The sequence below is a fragment of the Mobula hypostoma genome, chromosome 3, assembly GCF_963921235.1.
Source record: "Mobula hypostoma chromosome 3, sMobHyp1.1, whole genome shotgun sequence".
NCBI lineage: Eukaryota > Metazoa > Chordata > Chondrichthyes > Myliobatiformes > Myliobatidae > Mobula > Mobula hypostoma.
The window spans coordinates 217,997,186-218,018,224 of record NC_086099.1 but is presented as its reverse complement, the minus strand read 5'-3'; the positions used below and the strand labels follow the sequence as shown (position 1 = coordinate 218,018,224).

At 40.9% G+C, this 21,039-nt stretch overlaps 1 protein-coding gene across 7 annotated transcripts in view; it reads left to right on the top strand.

The window, feature by feature from the left end:
* obscnb (obscurin, cytoskeletal calmodulin and titin-interacting RhoGEF b) overlaps positions 1 to 21,039 on the top strand; it is a 487,178-nt gene that overhangs the window by 453,571 nt on the left and 12,568 nt on the right. For all 7 annotated transcript variants that reach the window (XM_063044498.1, XM_063044500.1, XM_063044497.1 and 4 more), the window contains one exon: positions 7,127 to 7,229. In XM_063044498.1, the coding sequence (XP_062900568.1) occupies positions 7,127 to 7,229 (103 nt within the window). The remainder of the gene's footprint in view (positions 1 to 7,126; positions 7,230 to 21,039) is intronic.

The window sequence follows — 21,039 nt, the reverse complement described above, 5'->3', positions numbered from 1 at the left end:
TTTTGTGTGTGATGCTTTGTTATCATTCTCTTAGGTTACAAGAAATTTGTTGTTTTACAGCGGAAGTACAGTACAAAGACACAAAGTTACTATAAGTTACAAAAATAAAGAGTGCAAAAATAGGTAATGATAAAAGAGAAACAAACAAAATAATAAATAAATAAATAAATAAACAAGCAATAAATATCGAGAACGTGAATTGTAGAGTCCTTGAAAGTGGGCCCATCTGTTGTGGAATCATTTCAGTGCTGGGACGAATGAAGTTATCCCTTCAGGTTCAGGAGTCTGATGTTTGAGAGGAAATAACTGTTCCTGAACCTGGTGGTGTGAGACCTGAGGCTCCTGTACCTCCTGCCCAAAGGCAGTAGCAAGAAAGCGTATGGCCCGTATGACGGAGGCTCTTGATGATGCAGTGCTGCTTTCCTGCAACAGTACTCCTTGTATTAACAAGAAGAGGGCATGTCCCGGATGGTGAGAATCTTCAATGTTGGATGCCAGTTTCTTGAGGCACCCCCTCTTGAAGATGGTGGGAAAGGTTGCACATCTGATTCAGCAACAGTGACTGAATAAACTTAAACAACATTTTTAAGCACACAGAGATAGAACTTTCTATTACCACATCTGAAGGTGCTACCAATTAGCTGTTTTAATCATAAAGCCTATTAATATTGGAGTTCTAACCAAGACGAGGTTCTTCAATTGAAACACGCACAAAATGCTGGAGGAACTCAGCAGGTCAAGCGGTATCTATAGAAATGAATAAACAATCAATGTTTCAGACCAAGGCACCTCTTCAGTACCGGATAAGAAGAAGGGAGATGCCAGATTAAAATGGTGGGGGGAGGAAAGGAGGACTAGCTAGAAGGTGATAGAATGGAGGACTAGCTAGAAGTTGGGTGGGTGGAAAAGGTAAAGGGCTGGAGAAGAAGGAATCTGATATGAGGAACGTGGACCATGGGAGAAAGGGAAGAAGGAGGGGCAGCAGGGGGAGGTGATAGGCAGGTGAGGAGAAGAGGTAAGAGGCCAGAGTGAAGAATAGAAGAGGGAAAGGGAGGGAAAAATTACCAAGAGGAGAAATCGATGTTCGTGCCGTCAGATTGGAGGCTACCCTAGACAGAATATGAGGTGTTGCTCCTCCACCCTGAGAGTGGCCTCATTATGGCAAAAGAGGATGCTGTGGACCAATGTGTCAGACCAGAAATGGGGATAGGAATTGAAATGGTTGGCCACCGAGAAATACTCCTTTTGGTGGATGAAGTCGAGGTGCTCAACAAAGTGGTCCCCCAGTTTACGCGAGGTCTCACCAATGGAGAGGAAGCCACATCAGGAGCACCGGATACAATTGATGCCTTAAGAGATTTACAGGTGAAGTGTTGCCTCACTTGGAAGGACTGTTTGCAGACTTGAATGGAAGTAAAGGAGGAAGTGAATGGGCAGGTGTAGCATTTCTGTGGCTTGCAGGGTGAGATTAGTGGGAAGGGATGAATGAACCAGGGAATCATGGAGAAAGCGATCTCAGCAAAAAGCAGAGTGTCATAAGGATGTAAAGGTGTTTTTGGTGGTAGGATCCTGTTGAAGATGCCAGAAGTTGAGAGTGATGTATAGGATGTGATGGCTCATGAGGTGGTAGGTGAGGACAAGAACTCTATCCATGTTAAAGGCAGCGAGAAGATGGGATGTGTGCAGATGTCCAGAAGATGAAGGAGGTGTGGATGAACACAGCATCAATGGTGGAGGAAGAGAACTCCCTTTTTCTTTTGTTATGAATTGTAACGTTTCAGAAACCAGCAGCAAGAGATTTCACACTGAGTCAGGTTGTAATGTTAAAACCACTATCTTTATTATTATCTACTTATAATATAGTAACTCAACCAAGATAAACAAAAGATAAACTATCGAGCTTGAGGAAACAAGGATTAGAGTCTTGAGATGGTAAAGTAGGAAAGTTCAGTAATCCACGAAATAAATGATGGGAGAGAGATGGTTGTAATCCATGTTGTAGTGGAGAGAGAAGGTAAGTACGAAGTATTCCACAGGTTCCACGCTGGTAAAACGAGATAACAGTCGCCGTAGGTCTTGTCCTTCGTGACGTTCCAAATCCACATATGAATTATCACCAAAAGTGACCTGTCACAGGAATATCGTCTTCCAGTGGTTACCACATGACATACTCAGGCAAGGGCTACACAAGTGCTCCCACAAGATATCCCCAAAATCCACTCCTATGGATCTTACGAAGTGACAGTCACACATTCGTTGTGCACCATGTGCCGATGTTTAACCCAATCTTCTGGGCTTAAGAGAGTACCAAACCGTTGCAGTGACCAGCCGAAGTCCCGGCAGCTGGTCTCCTCTTTCATTCTCTCCTACGACTGGAAGTGTGTGTCTGTCTCTGTCTCTCTATCTCTATCTATCTCTCTATCTCTATCTATCTCTCTATCTCTATCTATCTCTCTATCTCTCTCTCTCTGTCTCTATCTCTATCTCTATCTCTATCTCTCTCTCTCCATCTGAAGCAAACTCCTTCAGCCTGTGACTGACGTCATAGTCCCACCTCACTCAGGTGCTTAAAGCGACAGTCCACAGTAAACGAAACCTGTGGGTTCGTAACACTTTGAAAAAGGAGTACATCTCTATTCTGGGATGGAAAGCCTCATTCTGGGAATAGATGCAACAGAGATGAAGGAACTGAGAAAAAGGTATAGCATTTTTACAGGAGCCAGGGTGGGAAGAGGTATAGTCAATACAGCCATGGAAATAGGTAGGTTTATAAAATATGTCGGCAGACAGTTTGTCTCTAGAGATGGAGACAGATCAAGAAAGGGGAGAGAGGTGTTAGAGATATACCAAATGATTTTAAGAGCAGGGTGAAAGTTGACGAAATTGACAAGCTCAGCATGGGTGCCTGAAGCAGCACCAGAGCAGTTCTCAGTGTAACGTAGGAAGAGTTGGGGAGCATTAACTGGGAAGGCTTGGAACATGAACTCTTGTATGTAGCCAACGAATAGCTGAGGGTGAGGACCAGTTCTGCCAGACAGAGGAAGGTGATGGTGAAGAGGAACTTGTTGGGTCTTTTGTTGAGAAAGAAGCGGAGAGCTTTGAAGCCTTCTTGGCTTGGGACAGAAGTGTAGGCACTGAACATCCGTGGTGAAAACGAGGCAGTCAGGGCAGGGAATTAGGAGTTCTTCAGTTATCTTTATCGCTTGCAATTACAAACTGATATTGAACACTAGTGCTTCAGTAATCTTCTTTAATGTCTTATATTCAGAATCAGAAACAGATTTAGTATCACTGACATATATCGTGAAATTTGTTGTTTTGCATCAACAGTACAATGCAGTACATCAAAAATGCTATAAATTATGATAAGAAATATATATTTTGAAGAAAATTTAAAAGAGAGCAAGATAGGTAGTGTTCATGGCTTGGTTCATTGTTCATTCAGAAGTCTAATAGCAGAGGGGAAGAAACAGTTTCTAGAACATTGGATGTCCAGTCCCTATATACTTCCATCCCCCATCAGGAAGGTCTCAAAGCTCTACGCTTCTTTTTGGATTCCAGACCTAATCAGTTCCCCTCTACCACCACTCTGCTCCGTCTAGCAGAATTAGTCCTTACTCTTAATAATTTCTCCTTTTGCTCCTCCCATTTCCTCCAAACTAAAGGTGTAGCTATGGGCACCCGTATGGGGCCTAGCTATGCCTGCCTTTTTGTTGGGTTTGTGGAACAATCTATGTTCCGTGCCTATTCTGGTATCTGTCCCCCACTTTTCCTTCGCTACATCGACGACTGCATTGGCGCTGCTTCCTGCACGCATGCAGAACTCGTTGACTTTATTAACTTTGCCTCCAACTTTCACCCTGCCCTCAAGTTTACCTGGTCCATTTCTGACACCTCCCTCCCCTTTCTAGATCTTTCTGTCTCTGTCTCTGGAGACAGCTTATCCACTGATGTCTACTATAAGCCTACTGACTCTCACAACTATCTGGACTATTCCTCTTCTCACCCTGTCTCTTGCAAAAACGCCATCCCCTTCTCGCAATTCCTCCGTCTCCGCCGCATCTGCTCTCAGGATGAGGCTTTTCATTCTAGGACGAGGGAGATGTCTTCATTTTTTAAAGAAAGGGGCTTCCCTTCCTCCACTATCAACTCTGCTCTTAAACGCATCTCCCCCATTTCACGTACATCTGCTCTCACTCCATCCTCCCACCACCCCACTAGGAATAGGGTTCCCCTGGTCCTCACCTACCACCCCACCAGCCTCCGGGTCCAACATATTATTCTCCGTAACTTCCGCCACCTCCAACGGGATCCCACCACTAAGCATATCTTTCCCTCCCCGCCTCTCTCTGCATTCCGCAGGGATCGCTCCCTACACAACTCCCTTGTCCATTCGTCCCCCCCATCCCTCCCCACTGATCTCCCTGCTGGCACTTATCTGTGTAAGCGGAACAAGTGCTACACATGCCCTTACACTTCCTCCCTTACCACCATTCAGGGCCCCAAACAGTCCTTCCAGGTGAGGCATCACTTCACCTGTGAGTCGACTGGGGTGATATACTGCGTCCGGTGCTCCCGATGTGGCCTTTTATATATTGGTGAGACCCGACGCAGACTGGGAGACCGCTTTGCTGAACATCTACGCTCTGTCCGCCAGAGAAAGCAGGATCTCCCAGTGGCCACACATTTTAATTCCACATCCCATTCCCATTCTGACATGTCTATCCACGGCCTCCTCTACTGTAAAGATGAAGCCACACTCAGGTTGGAGGAACAACACCTTATATTCCGTCTGGGTAGCCTCCAACCTGATGGCATGAACATTGACTTCTCTAACTTCCGCTAGGCCCCACCTCCCCCTCGTACCCCATCTGTTACTCTTTTTAATGCACACATTCTTTCTCTCACTCTCCTTTTTCTCCCTCTGTCCCTCTGAATATACCTCTTGCCCATCCTCTGGGTCACCCCCCCCCCTGTCTTTCTTCCCGGACCTCCTGTCCCATGATCCTCTCGTATCCCCTTCTGCCTATCACCTGTCCAGCTCTCGGCTCCATCCCTCCCCCTCCTGTCTTCTCCTATCATTTTGCATCTCCCCCTCCCCCTCCAGCTTTCAAATCCCTTACTCACTCTTCCTTCAGTTAGTCCTGACGAAGGGTCTCGGCCTGAAACGTCGACTGCGCCTCTTCCTATAGATGCTGCCTGGCCTGCTGCGTTCACCAGCAACTTTGATGTATGTTTCTAGAACATTGTGTGTGTCTTCAGGATCCTGTACCTCTTCTCTGATGGTAGTAGTAAGGAGAGAGCGTGTCCTGGGTGATGTGGTCCTTAATGGTGGATGCTGCTTTTATGAGGCATCACCTTTTGAAGGTGTCTTGAATGCTGGGGTGGCTCGTGCCCATGATGGAGCTGGCTGAGTTTCCAACCCTCAGCAGCTTTTTCTGACATAGTACAGTGGCTCCTCCATACCAGATGGTGATGGGACCACTGGGAATACTCTTCACAATACATCTGTAGAAATTTGTTAAGTCTTTGGTGACATACCAAATCTCCTCAAACACCTAATGAAATATAGTTGCTGATGTACCTTCTTTACAATTACATCAATATGTTGGGGCCAAGGATAAATCTTCAGAGACAATGACACTCGAGAACTTGAAACTACTCACCCTTTCTGCTGCTAACCCCTCATTGAGAGGGTCACATAGGACCTTAAAAGTTTCCAGCAGTTTCTGAATCTGAAATATTAACAAGTCATGTAGTTACCTTTGCATCACAAATCAACTATCTAGAATATCAAGTACAGAAGCATGAACTTAATAACCGCAACATTTCTGGACAAAAAGAAGATTGAAGAGATTCCACTAATTCATTGATAACATTCCTGACCAATTCCAACCGATGTCTCAGAGTAACTAAAATGGAGTCATCAAGTTGTACAGCATAGAAATAGATGCTTTGCTTGCTTCAACTCATACATACCACTTGTGATGTTTATTGAAGCTAATCCTATTCTCCCACATTAGGCCCATTGTTCTGTACTCCATTAACATCCAAGTATCTATCCACATATTTTAAACATTGTAATTGTACCTGCCTCTGCTAGTTCTTCTGGTAACTTGTTTCATATTACCATCCTCTGCAAAAAGTTTCCCCTCAGGACTCCTTCAAATTTCTCACCTTAAACCTATGGCTTCTGTTTTAGACTCCAAACACTGGAAAAATATCTCTGAATAACTACTCTTTCAATCCCTCATAATTTTATAAACCTCTAAGGTCACCCCTTATATGTTCCAGTGTGAATAAACCCAGTCTATTTCTTCTCTCCTTACGTAAAGCTTTCCAGGCCATGCAATATCCTGATGAATCTCTTCTGCATCCTCTCTATGGTATCACGTCCTTCCTATAATGTGGTGAGCTGAATTATTGCAAACCTTAAAACATTTTCCTTATTTCCAACTCATTAAGGTATTCATGTTCTTTTGTGTGTGACTAGTAATGGGCCTGTTTCTACAAGTACCAGAAGTGGAAATGAGGACATAGAAAAGCAGAAATCTGAAAGATCAGAATTGAATTCCCTGAAAGCAGTCTGCTGCCACCAGGTGCCATTCAGTCTGTTGTACTCTGGGTCATTTACACAACTTCTGCTCCACCTAGAGTGCCACGGTAGCATAGCGGTTAGTGCGTCATTATTACAGCTTGAGGTGTTCTGGAGTTTGGAGTTCAATTTCAGCGCCATCCTGTAAGGAATCTCCATATGTTCTCTCCATGGAATGCATGGGTTCCGGGTGCTTGGTTTCCTCCCACAGTCCAGACATACTGGGCAGGTTGATCGGTCATGTAAATTGTCTTGTATTTAGGTTAGGTTTGTCGGGGGTTGCGGGGATGGCATGGCTGGAAGGGCCTAATCCATGCTGTGTCACTAAAGTAAAATCAAAATAATTCAGCGTAATAAAGATAAAACAATTTCATGTATGTTTAGAATTCTTACACTACTTCACTTGGATATACTTCTTAAAGGAAAATTGAAAGATGAAGGTAGAAGAATGCAATTTCTCGTGCGTCAGAGAAACAGTCTTATTCTACATTTAAACTTGTAAATCTGAATTGTTGACTTTCAATCTCCCAGATTACAAACAAACTGGGTACAGCCAGAGATGTTGCAGAGTTGTACCTTCAGGCCCCTGTCCTAATCCCAGAAAAGAGAAAAGATCAAGTTGTCATGATTGAAGGTAAGTTACGTAATTGCTTTGGCTACTGTGGATATAATTCTGGGAGTGAATTTTAAAACAAATGTTCTGAAGCTGTTGCATTTGTCAGGAAGTGAGGTCAATCAGTTGTGGTTGGATTGTTGAGTTTTTAGACTTTCTAAGATTAAATAACGTATGAAATTGAACATTTGTAAAGACACTATCTTGTTATATAACTCTTACTTAAAGGAGGTGTAAATTGACAAGGTATAGAGAAAGACAACACATTTGCAGATAGGGCTGGATTATGGAACATATCAGGAACTGGATAAACTGGACAAGGCAGGTAAAATAAGCAGCAGGCTGAGCCTCTTCATTGTGGTTGGAGGCAGTACACAGAAAACAGCTTTAGGACTGATCTGAGAGTGGTACTCCAAGAAAATAACTACTGCCACTGTTTCAAGATCACCCCTTGTAATGATGATCAGGGAGGCAAAGAGAGAATCTGTGAAAACCAATAAATATGTTATTGTCTCAACAGAAGAACGCATGAACTTACACAACCAAATACCTGTGTGCACACCTAATAAGTTTTCCTGGCTGTCCATGAAGAGTCAAAGAATAAAAAATATAAAACCAATTAAGGAGAGTTTCTGCTGCTGACCACATAGTCCTCGTAGTACCATTTTGAATTTCTACATATCTGTGGTGCAGCTCACATCCACAATAGTTGGTCTCCTACAGAGCTACCGCCACCAGCACACATGAAGTGTCTGTGTTTATATTCATTCCTTACCAATTCAAATGTTACATTCCAGTGTCATTGGCTGTAGGTCATATGTCTGACATTTTAACATCTTTTTATTGGTTCTGCTCCAGGCCAGCGTCCATTTATTTCCCTCTTCCCAGCAACTGACAATAGGTAATTAGATTATGAGAACACTCTGTCCTCTTTTATTGTCATTTAGAAATGTATACATGCATTAAGAAATGATACAATGTTTTTCCAGAGTGATATCACAGAAAACAGGACAAACCAAAAACTAACACTGACAGAATCACATAATTATAACGTATAGTTACAGCAGTGCAAAGCAATACCATAATTTGAGAAGAACAAACCATGGGCCCGGTAAAAAAGTCTCAAAAGTCCCCAAGTCGATCGACTTCCGAGTCCCCGATAGCAGGCGGCAAAAGGGTTACAGTCTTAACCCACCATGGGCAATAGAAAAGTCACTGTTGCAAACAGTGCAGTGAGCAACACTGTCATTATTTTTGACCCCTATTAGGCAGGGGTACACTTTACTGTAGTCTGGGGTGACGTACGTTTTATATTTTTTTTCTGGAACACTCTGCCATGGCGCGCTCTCGCTCGCTCTCTCTCGCTGTCTCACTTGCTTTCTCTCTCGCACTCTCGCTTTCTCTCGCGTGCTGTCTGGCTCTCGCTCGCTCGCTCGCTCTCAAAAAAATTGACTTCCGTGATATTGTATATAATTTGCGGGCATCAGGGAGCCACTATTCATATGTGGGAGACTCCCGGAACTTCCGGGAGAGGTGGGATGTCTGCTCATGGCAAGAACAAAGACAGTTGTTTTTTTTTTGTTTCCTCTGTCCTTGATTCATTCAAATTCACTGATTTGCAGACTAATTCTTTCTGGCCAGCTACCATTTTAAACCATAACGTTTCTATTTCTGCTCTCTGAGGCAAGCACTTCGCTCATATCTGTTCATTTTGAACCTTCACCTCTCTTCCTCCCCTCCACACCAATCACCCACTTCCTTCCTTAATTTTTCCACAACCTATCGTTTCATAATAGCATTTCTTCCTTTCATCTAGCAGTCCTGTTCTCCACTCTCCTCTATCACTTCTCATCTTCAAATGTTCCTTCCCCATTCCCTCTATTCAACTTGTCTCTTCGTTTCCCTTATGGGTTAACCCTCTCCCGACTCTGAGAGAGCAAAGGTAGGAACAATGCAAGTATAGGCACGGAGGTGGAAAATATTCACTGTTCAGTCAAATGTTGTTGTGAATACTACTCATTAAGACAATTGGGGTGCTCTCCAAAACGTAGCTGACATGTGTCTTATGAGTGTTTGAAATATTTTGGCAAGTCAAGAGTTAAGCCAAGTAGCACAAGTATTTTCTGGTAGTCATAGCATTTTGTTGAATTACAAGTCAATGTTGATATCCAAAATGAGATTGTGAGTCTGTGAATTCAAGAGTTTTGAACTTTTTGAGAGATTGTTATGTTGTTGAATTGCATAGTAAGTGGATTCAGTTCAGGTCTTGCTACTTGTGGTCAATGACTGCATTATTATCTGAGGAATTACAAATACTGTGTATATAGCACTTAAATATACATAAAAGTACCTCAACATGTTTCACAGATGCATGATCAGTAACTGATGTAGTTACATTAAGATTAGAAGCTGTGATGAAATACTCTCTGGGGTCGATTTTAAGGAGCATCTTAAAGGAGAATGGAAGTGCAGAGGTTTAGAGAGAAACCACATATCCAAATTGTTTAACATGTTTGCCAAGGTGAAGGCAATAGACACACCACCCACACTCTTCTAAATCAGAGATAGTCATAGAGTAATACACCATAGAAACAGGCCCTTTGGCTCAACTCATCCATGCCAACCAAGATGCCAATTTAAACTAGTCTCATTTAACCAAATTGGCCCATGTCATTCTAAACCTTCCCTGTCCTTGTATCTTTTGAATGTTGTTTTTGTACCTGACTTTGACCGCTTCCTCTGACAGCTCATTCCATGTACTCAATACCCTCTGCATGAAGTTTTCCCTCAGCTCCCTTTTAAATCTTTTCCCTCTCACCTTAAACCTATGCCCTCTAGTTTTTGATTCCCTTTCCCTGGGGCGGGTGGGGGAAAGAGTGTATGCATTCACCCTAACTATACTCTTCATGATTTTATACCCCTCTATATGATACTCGCTTATTTTCTTAGGCCCAAAGGAATGAAGTCCTAGCTTGCCTAGCCTTTCCCTATAACTCACTAAGGTGGACTCTTAGCCTCACAAACTACCTTGTATTGGCCTTGCAACTTATTGCCTGCCTGCATGGCACTTTCTCTGTAACTGTAGCACTTTATTTTGCATCCTGTTGTTATTATTTCCCCTTGTACTGCCTCTATGCACTATATGATGAAATAAACTGTATGAATGAAAGTTTTTTTTCTACTGTGTTTTGGTACATGTGACAAAAATAAACTGATTTATTTTAGTCATATTATTATCCTTGAAAGTTATAATCACTAAAACACATTAAGGATTTAAAGCAAAGAAAGTACTTGAGGAAAGATGAGAAAATGGAAGAAAGATAATTTTTTTTGGTATGTAGTATCCTTTTAGGGCAGACGTTTGAGCTGGTTACAACATGTAAATCTTCTTGCATTGTGACTGGTCATTATTTAATGTGTTTTCTAAAGTTAAGAAACATTGCCAGCAACATCTTTGCACCATTAGAATTTCTTCATGTGGGTGGATTATTGTGTCTTTGTTAATGGGGTAATGTTACTGCAGTGTTTTAGGTCATGAAGTTGAAGTCCATGTATTTTGCCTTGATTTTCAAAGTATTCATCAATGTTGGAGTTTTGGTTATTTATAAACAACTTATTCAATTTGCTACTTCAGTTGATTATTTTTGTATTATTTGATATTTAAGCTTAGAAAAGATTGGGAAAATAAAGTTGTTTGTAAAATTGTCATATTTTTGCTTGAAACTTGTGTGACTTAGGTAAAGTCACTTACCCAAATAATATGCAAAGTCTGGAAGCAAATACTGGGAATTTATTTTGAATTGTTTCTTTTGAATGTGCTATTTTGAAATGAACACTGCTGCCCCACAAAACAATGTAGAAAATACTTTGTACAGAAAAGGTAGGTGAAAAAATTCAAATGAAAATCAAACCAGAAAAATAATCATAGCAGGTTTGTCAGTGTGGTAAACCATATATATGTTGTAACTGGGTTAACTGTCTGGACACGCCCCTCTGCTGACTGCTCCTGTGGCTCCCCCCACAGAACACTGAATAAAGGTGATTTCACCTTGCCCCTCCCCCTCAGTCCAGGGGCAGACACTCACCATGGAAGTCGTATTGTACAGCGAATAAAAGCCTTTCAGTATTTACCCTACTTCAGTCTTTCGGAGTTATTGAAGGTGCTTCAGTCAGCAATTACAAAGGAACTGTTTACCCTGAAATTCAATTATTTGACACTTTTTTAACAGGATTAGGTATTTTAAAAACTGATTTTTTTTTAAGTGAAACACAATAACAACTCTTTCCCTATTAGATTTTTCTTGTCTAGCCCTTTACCTTTTCCACAAATCACCTCCCAGCTTCTCACTTAATCCCACCCCTCCCTCAGCCCACCTGGGTTCACCTATCATCTTCAAGCTTGTACTCTTTCCCCTTCCTCCTACCTTATTCTTGTTTTCTCCACCTTCCTTTCAAGTCCTGATGAACGATCTTGGCTCAAAAGTTCAACCATTTATTCACTTCCACAGATGCTGCCAGATCTGTTGAGCTCCTCCAGCATTTTGTGTGTGCTGCTTTGGATTTCCACCATCTGCAGAATCTCTTGTGTTATCAACTATTTCTAGGCTATTTCACATCAAATTTGACAAGGTATTTGTAGACTGGAGTCACTCGTGCGTCTCTGACAGTTTCTATGTCAGTGACACAGTTTCCATGTCAGGTCTAGCAAAGAGCTTTTTTTTTAAAAAAAAAACCATCTCCAAAAAGGAGAGGTACCGCCTAGCAGAGTGGACATCATGGGAGTGATTGTCGTTGGAGTAGTTTGAGTCAGAATAGTAAGACTGGCGCAACAGGAGGAGGCAAGGTAAGTAGGTTAATTTATTCCTTTTTTTCTTATTTAACTCTTAAGATAGCAGGTATGTCTACAGAACCAGTGTTCTGATCTGGGTGTCAGATGTGGGATTTCCAGGAGACTTCTAGCCTCTCCGATGGCCATATCTGCACCAGGTGCATTGAGGTACAGCTCTTTAGAGACCATGTTAGGGAAGTGGAGCTGCAACTCGATGACCTTCAGCATGTTAGGGAAAGGAAGCAGTGATTGACAAGAGCTACAGTGAGGTAGTCACCCCAAGGTTACAGGAGACAGACAAAAGGGTGACTGCCAGGAGAGGGAAGGGAGAACGTTAGGTTTACAAGTAGATGGTGGATGTAACATAAACATTAGGAAGGACAAGCCAGTGATTGGGTACAAATGCAGATAGAGCATATTAGTTAAATTGTATCACAGAGGCAAAATTCAAAAGGGCGAAGAATGCAGGACTGAAGGTGCTGTATTTAAATGTACATAGCATTCAGAATAGGGTGGACGAACTCGTGGCACAATTAGAGATTGGTCAGTATGATGTTGTGTGCATCACTGAGTTGTGGTTGAAAGAAGGCCGTAGTTGGGAGCTTAACAGCCAATGGATATACTTTGTATTGAAAGGACAGGCAGGAAGGCATAGGCGCTGGTGTGGCTCTGTTGGTAAGAGATGGAATTACGTCTTTAGAAAGAGGTGACAAAGGGTCAGAGAATGTTGAATCTTTGTGGGTGGAGTTAAGAAACTGCAAGGGTATAAAAATACACATTATGGGAATCATATCTAGGCCTCCAAGTAATAGTCAAGATGTGGGGTTGAGATTGCAAATGAAGTTGGAAAAGGCATGTAATAAGAGTAATGACACACTTGTAATGGGGACTTCAAAATGCAAGGGGATTGGGAAAATCAAGTTGGTGTCAGATCGCAAGAGAGGGAACTTGTTGAATGCCTACAAGATAGCTTTTTAGAGCAGCTTGTGCTTGAGCCTACTCAGGGAAAGGCTATCTTGAATTGGGTGTTGAGTAATAACCCAGATTTTATTAGGGAGCTTAATGTAAAGGAACCCTTAGGAGGCAGTGATCTTAATATGATAGAATTCTTACTGTAATTTGAGAGGGAGAAGCATAAGTCACATGTATCAGCATAGTAACGGAAAAGAGGGAATTACAGAGGCATAAGAGAAGAGCTTGCCCAGGTGGATTGGAGGAGGATACTGGCGGGGATGACAGCAGAGCAGAGATGGCTGAAGTTTCTGCGAATGGGTACTAGGAATAAAGAAACGGTAGTTGAATTTGACTTTACATCTGTCTTCTCTGTGGAAGACACTAGCAGTGTGTCAGAGGTCCGTGAGTCTCAGGGAGTAGGAGTGAGTGCCATTACCAAGGAAAAAGTGCAAGGCAAATTGAAAGTCAGAGAGTAATGAATATGTGGAATGCTTTGCTACAGGCTGCGGTGGAGGCTAAGTCCATGGGTATATTTAAGGCAGAAGTTGATAGTTTCCTGATTGGTCAGGACATCAAAGGATATGATGTGAAGACAGGTGTGCGGGGTTGAGTGGGATCCAGGATCAGCCATGATGGAATGGCAGAGCAGACTCAATGGACTGAATGGCCTAATTCTTCTCCTATGTTTAATGATCTTGTGGCACACTGACATCATTCACCATCGGACACAAGAGATTCTGCAGATGCTGGAAACCTTATGCAATACACACAAAATGCTGAAGGAACTCAGCAAGTCACATAATATCTATTGACTGGAATGAACATTGATGTTTTCGGCTGAGTCTGGCTTGAAGCATTTTCATGGAAATTTGGAACAGGTAGACCCTGTAAATTATCATAGGTCAATTCTGGAATGATATGATCTCCCAGACTTCCCAACAAAGTGTCAGGCTGAGATGCCTGCCAAATCAAGGAATTACTGATATTCATCCTACAAGAAGCCCCCTACCTTCTCTGTTACTCAAAGGATATGGCGAGAAGGCAGGTATGGAATTGAATAGGATCCAGGATTAGCCATGATTGAATGGCATAATTCTGCTCCTATGTCTTATGGTCAAATAATGACTGCTCTCTCACAACCTCAAAATTACCTCTATTCATTACCCCTTATTACATTTCTCATTTCACAGCCTCCTACCATTTAAACCTCTTTCTTTTGATCTTTAATTGTCCTATGCCAACTCCCCTTCAAACATTAGGTCTCTCCATTTCTTCTCCACTATTTCCACCACCATCATGTACGCCCAATCTACCATCCCAAATACGGTCCACAGTGCGGGCAAGATTTCAGGCAGTTGGAATTTCTGACCACAGTGTTCAAATGATGTATCAGGTAGGGCCGGTCATTGAAATGATTCTTGATTTACCGTTGCAAAGTCTAATTGTTGCATTTGTGAGGAGGTACAATTTCTCGGCAAATGTTGGGCTAAAAGGAACTCCTTCAAAATGTTAAACTAACTAATTCTGTATAAAAATCATTTTAGTTTTTAAAGCAGTTTTTCAACAATGGTTAATATCTTTTTTATCTGTACTCTGACATCCACAGTGATTTCCTTGTATAATTATATAAATTGAATGCTATAATCCTAATAGCTCCAGAGATAACTTGCATTCTTTGGGAAAATTCCAGGTGTAAAGATACAAAAAGCATACTTTTTCTATGCCATTTTACACATATTTAAACTTCTGTTGTAACTTTATTAAAAGTATGCTGACTCTGGTATCACGATGATCACAGTGTCTTCAGGCATTAGACATTTATGGGGAAATAAAGGGAAGTGGAGTAGAGGTACATGACAAGAGGTGATTCTCAACTGTTTGGTAGGGTGGTGGGTGCACTAATGAGAAAAGACCCCTGAATGTGACCTGGGAACTCTTGATAAATTTTCTCTCTGTTTATCAGTCATTTTGTTAAGAAGCAATCAGTGAACAAAAGTAAACACCTAGCAACATAGCCATTTAAAATATACTTTACAAAGGAACAATAGTAACAGGCTTACCTTACATTGGACCTCTGTTTAGTTAGAGTCATGGAGTCATAAAAAAGTACAGCACAGAAACTGAACCTATGGCCCATCTAGTCCATGCCAAAGCTCTTTAAACTGCCAGTCGACCTGCACCAGGACCATAGCCCTCCATACCCCTACCATCCATGTAGCTATCCAAACTTCGTTTAAACGTTGAAATCAAGCTCGCATATTCCACTTGTGCTGGCTGCTCGTTCCACACCCTTGAAAACAACATTCAGCTGTGTTCATACTTTTCATGAAAATCATTTAGTCAGTAAGTCATTTCTGGTTTCTTCTATTCCTTTCTCTTTAAGTTATTCGGAATTGGTTAAATTTAGAATGCTGATAGTTTTATCCTTCATACTTTTATTTATTTATACTAATAAATTGGAAATGCATTAACAGAGTTTAGTTTAAATTGAAGTAGAGGGTACCATTGTCCCACTTGGTTTAGATTATGTGAGCTGTGAATTAACATGTATTTGTTTGTGATTTAAAAACCATGTCGTTCCCCACAACAAACAAAAATTGGCACCTTTTTAACAAGTCAATTCAAATGTGCTATTTTGGAATGAAACCAAATGTGTCTCAAATGGTTTTCAATATTCAATGGTACATAGTCTATTATTTCATTTTATTTTCTGACAGGATTTTGTTTGGTTTGATTCATGTCTTTGTTCTATTCAATGTTGTCACTTTAACAGTTTCAGTTGCATTTAAACCCAATGCCATTCCAGAAATAATCTCTAATTCCTGCTTTTTATGAATGGCACCGTCCATTGTACATTTTTTTTCATTGTGATCGACTGCTACTGTGGTATTTGAAAAAAAAACACCTATGTTCAGTTGAGAAAAGGAACTTGATAAAGGATAAAAGAACAAATTTCAGGAATGGTCAAAATGGGTAATTTTGCTTCTGAGAGCTCTGTGGTCTGGTCTTCTGAGGTCAGAACTAATAGCTTGTATTGTCACAGATTGCTCAGTGTTTGACTAACAAACCAAATGTTAATTATATGTAATCTTTACAGATTGTAGAGTACAAAAGCAAAGCATACAAAACTACTTGTACACAAAACAATGACACGAACAGCAATGAGATAAACAATTGGTGAATCTCTTTCTAGTTGTGATGCTAGGTGTTATAAAATTAAGCAAAATATCATCAGTTCCTCTGCTCTTTAGTGAATAATGGCAAATAGTTTACACCCACCAGATGGAGCTACGGTGCAATTCTTTCAGAAATCCTGGTCTGCTTTCATTTTGTACTGAAGCATCAGCCCTTTCTTAACGAGCTTGACCTGACTTGGAAGGGAGAGAACCAAGTCAAGAAAAAGAATCGAGTTCTGAAGTAATATGTAACACTGCAATTCTTTTAACTTTCTAAATTCCATTCAGATAATGGAAATGAGAAATAAAAACAAAAAGTGCTGGAGTTATTCAATGAGTCAGGAATCTAATAGAAACAATTAATGTTCCAGAATAATTTCCATTCATCAGAATGAACACTCCCTCAAGATGGACCTAGAGTTTGAAAAATAGAAAGCAGGGTATCATTGTCTGAAATTATTGATTTCCAATTGTTTAGCACTGTCGATGCGTAAACTAGTGGGGTAAAGGTGAGAACAGCAGAGACTATATTCTGCCTTTTGCTGGGTGGCAAACAGATGAGAAGAGTGTGGAGATTGGAATAGATATGGTTGAAGATCTTGTTATCTGTTGTGCTCTCTCTCTCTCTCTCTCTCGCTATCTCTCTCTCTCTCTCGCTATCTCTCTCTCTCTCTATACCATAGGATGATGATGGTTCCTTTCAGTCAGTTAGTGGGGTGGTACCCCACTCCTCAGAAAGGAACAGCATGTGCGTGAGTGGATTTTAGGTGAGTAGGGGGTTGCACAGGTCCAGACCCACCCTCTCGATATCCCCTCCCGGGTCCAGCGGCATGGTGGGGTCCAAGACAGCCGGGGGAAGTTCTGTTGCAGTCAATGGCCAGGCCAAGCTTCAATGCAAGGGGTGCCCTTTCCGTGCTTCACGGCACGTGCTTGCTCGATGGCCGTAGACCCTACGAGAGGGTTCATCTGCCCTTTGACAGGTCTTATTTTTCATCCTGCAAGGTGTCTAGCCACCCTCCTCACCAAGGCAAGCCTGGTCGGGGAGCTGGTTTAGTCGTCGACCATGCGACAGGTAGTACTGGGTTACGTGGTACCAGTAGCACTCAGACGAGTGACCTGACCAGATATGGACAGATAAGAACAGATGGGTAGAAGTGAAGGAAATAAATATTCAGAATTCTTAGAGGGGTTGAAATTGGTTGAGTCAATGGCTATTCAAAATGTTCTAGTTTGTGAGAATAGCAATAGCAAACACCATTAATCTTAAAATACTAGTGTGGTAAACCATACATATATGTTGTAACTGGGTTACCTGTCTGGACATGCCTCTCTGCTGACTGCTCCTGTGGCTCCTCCCACAGATCCCTGACATAAAGGTGATTGCACCATTGCTCCTCCTCCTCAGTCCAGGGGCAGATACTCAGTATGATGGAGGTCACATTTTACTGCTAAGAAAAGCCTTTCAGCCTTACTCTACTTCCAGTCTTTTGGAGTTATTGATGGTGCATCAACTAGATAAGGAAGGGACATGAGATGTGCCAGAAAATGTTGGCAAAGATAGGATCTGTATAGGTTTCCATCGGAATAGTTTTTTTAAAAATTGGTAGTTATATTCTATGTAGAGTTTGTTTAATTGGTAAAATTCATGCAAAAGACCAGAACCATTGAACAATCATTTGAAAAGGTAATGCAAGTAAGCAAATGTAAGAGAATGTAGTACAAATTGAGTGCGCCTTAACCACAATTCCAAAATCCAAAATCCTCTGAAATACGAAATTTTTTTGAGTGCTGACATGATGTCAGAAATGGAAAATTCCACAAGGTGCTGGGAAGATTCCCAGCTGTGCATCTCAGACTGTTCTGAGAAGTGACCTCACATATGTAATTAATGGAAGTTAATAAAATATAGAAATGAATAATATAAAATAATATCATATAAAATGAATATCTTGATCATGTATTGAAAAGACGGATTTGTCAGCGATTGAGTGAACATATGCCTCTTAACGATATGCTAATCATGAAACAAGCAAAGATCTATCACAACCAACTGAAAATTGAAGGAAATTGTAATATTCAGCAAGTTGGTTTCAGAAATTTAAGAAACTGCATAGTATTAAATTTTTAAAGATTTGTGGTGATAAAATATATACTAGTCACAAAGAAGCAGAAGAATTCATCGATGAGTTTGCCAAAATCGTTGGTGATGAAAATATAACAGGCTGAATGGCTGCATCAGAACGTTCGTGATTACCAGTAGCACATAAATTCAGAGTCTAGAATGATGGCGATTCCAAGCTATCTCATTATATATTCTAAAATCAAAAAAAATCCAAAACAGTTCCGTTTCAGATAAGGGGTACTCAACTTGTATTGAAATTAGTTAAATTGGACACACACACCAGAAAGGCTTACTTTCTGATGGGGGGGGAAAAACTAAAACAATCATAGAATTGAAATAACACCTGTACTCCTGGCTTAGCCATTTTAGAAAAATTGCTGAACAATATGACACATATAAGACGTTTTAAAATGATATATATCATTAGGTCATTAGGTGTATTTAAGGCAGAGATTGATAGGTTCTTGACTGGAAATAGCATCAAAGGTTACGGGGAGAAGGCCAGGAAATGGGGTTGAGAGGGGGAGAAAAGGATCAGCCATGACTGAATGGCGGAGCAGACTCAATGACCAAATGGCCTATTTCTGCTCCTATGTCTTATGGTCTTATATAACATTGAAGCATTATATGGCCAAACCCTTCACAGTTAAGAATCATGCTTCTAGTTCAGCTGTGATACCAATGCAGTTGAGGCTGGATATGATAAGCATTTGTGTCCATAAAGGAGAACTGTGCCATTAAATGCTCTTGTTTGCTAATGTCTAATAGAGATTAGCTGTAAATGTAGAACCACTGACATCAAAATATGAATTGGTAATTCTTGACATTTTAAATGCTACACGTCAATTTTCTAAATGATGTGTATGTCACATGCACTCATGTGATGACATATTGATAAAGATGTTGGTGAAGTTGTGAATGCCTAACAGAATTGTACCACTATTTCCACCCTTGAAAGGATTCCTCTCAAGCTTTACACAAAGCCTCCGCTGAGCTAAATCTGGGGCCCTCCATGTCCTCCCACAGTGAATACAGATTCCAAGTGTACAGAGAATTTCATTCTATATATCCGTCAGTTGTCTATTTCAGCTTCCACCACTAAAGTCATCGTTGGAATCATCGAGTAACCTTGACCTCCAGTGATCTTGCTGCAGTCGATTACGCCTGGTGACTTGAATCGCTCTACACTATCCTCCAAATTATATATAGTTTTATGATTTGACCATGTCTGTGGTAGTATCTGAGCACATGGCATATGTGTGGAATTGAATGACAGGGAAAGGAATGTGGAGTTGTATGGCACAGAAATGATACATTCAGCCTACCACTCCCATGTCAATGTTTTTGCCCATCTACACTAAATCTATTTTCTCACATTAGGATTGTGTCCTTCTTGTATCTTGCCTGTTTTAAGTTTCTGTCTAAATGTTTCTTGAATATAGTATATGTATATAATTCCATCTCCTAAGTGCCTGAGAAGAACATGGTAATCTGCCTCAATGACTATTGTCCAGTCAATTTTCTTTCTTTCTTTCTTTCTTTTACTATTATTGTTTCTTTAAATTTTATTGCTCATATTTTTCTACGTATTCAGTTCTCAAGCAACTTCAATATGGATGACAAGAGTGTACAGTCATTTGCACTCACAGTGATGAAATATTTTTGGAGGTTGGTGATGAAACATATTAACTCCTACCTGAGAAATGCCTTGGATCTGCTCCACAGCAATGGGTCGACAGCAGATGCCATCTCATAACTCGAACACCTGGACAGCAAAGATTCATACATCAGGATGTTCTGTATCAATTACAGCTTGGCATTCAATACCAACATCCCCTTAAAACTAACCAATAAGCTTCAGGACCTTGGCCTCAGTACCTCCTGTGCAATTGGATCATCAATTTCCTCACTTATGAATACCCAACAGAATTGTACAACAAATCAGATTATGGAGCTACTTATCTTATAAAGGTGGTGTGACATCAGCAGTGCCATATTTGAGCTCAAGGATTGAGTTAATGTCCTCTCTTAATTCTTAATGATTAACTTTCTGTTTAATAGATGTAATCTTCCAATCTCCCTGTGTTTTATGCCTTCTAGTTCTTTAAGCTGTCAAAATCCACAGGGAGTTGTGCACTAATAGCTGAAGAACTGAAGATTTCAAGGTCTCTGTATAAACCAAGAGCACTCAGAGATGGATATGTTAGTAAACATTCAAGATTATTATACAACATATTTGGTTTGACACATGGTAAGATAAGTTCCTGGAAAAGGAGAGAAGGAAGTAGCAGTCATCAGAAAGCCTTATCCACTCAAGAGTGTCCATGAATCTGTTCTGCCTGAACCTCAGCAAGGAATAATGTGCAAGACATCTGCACCTCCATGAGTATATTTTCAGTGAAATCTGGTATCTGCTTGAGCTACATCAGTATCTTTAGAGTAGTGCAAGGATTGTTTTGCCAGCGAATGAAGCAGTAAAAATCTGTACATCTATCTCCTGCTAAATGGAGATCATGGTATGCTGTGTAAGGTGGAAGTCACTAAAGTCCTTTAAGAGAAGTGATTACATTTCAATCTCTTCTTAACAAAGATTTCGAAATGGAAGAGGTAACCTAACATTCTAATGAAGTTTGAATGTGATGCTAGAACTACAACTCCTATTCCCATTTCACCAATTATTCTACACTGTGTCTGGCTTTTGCAGTACCTACTTAGCCTTTTGCCGAAATTTACAGATGAATCATGATATTC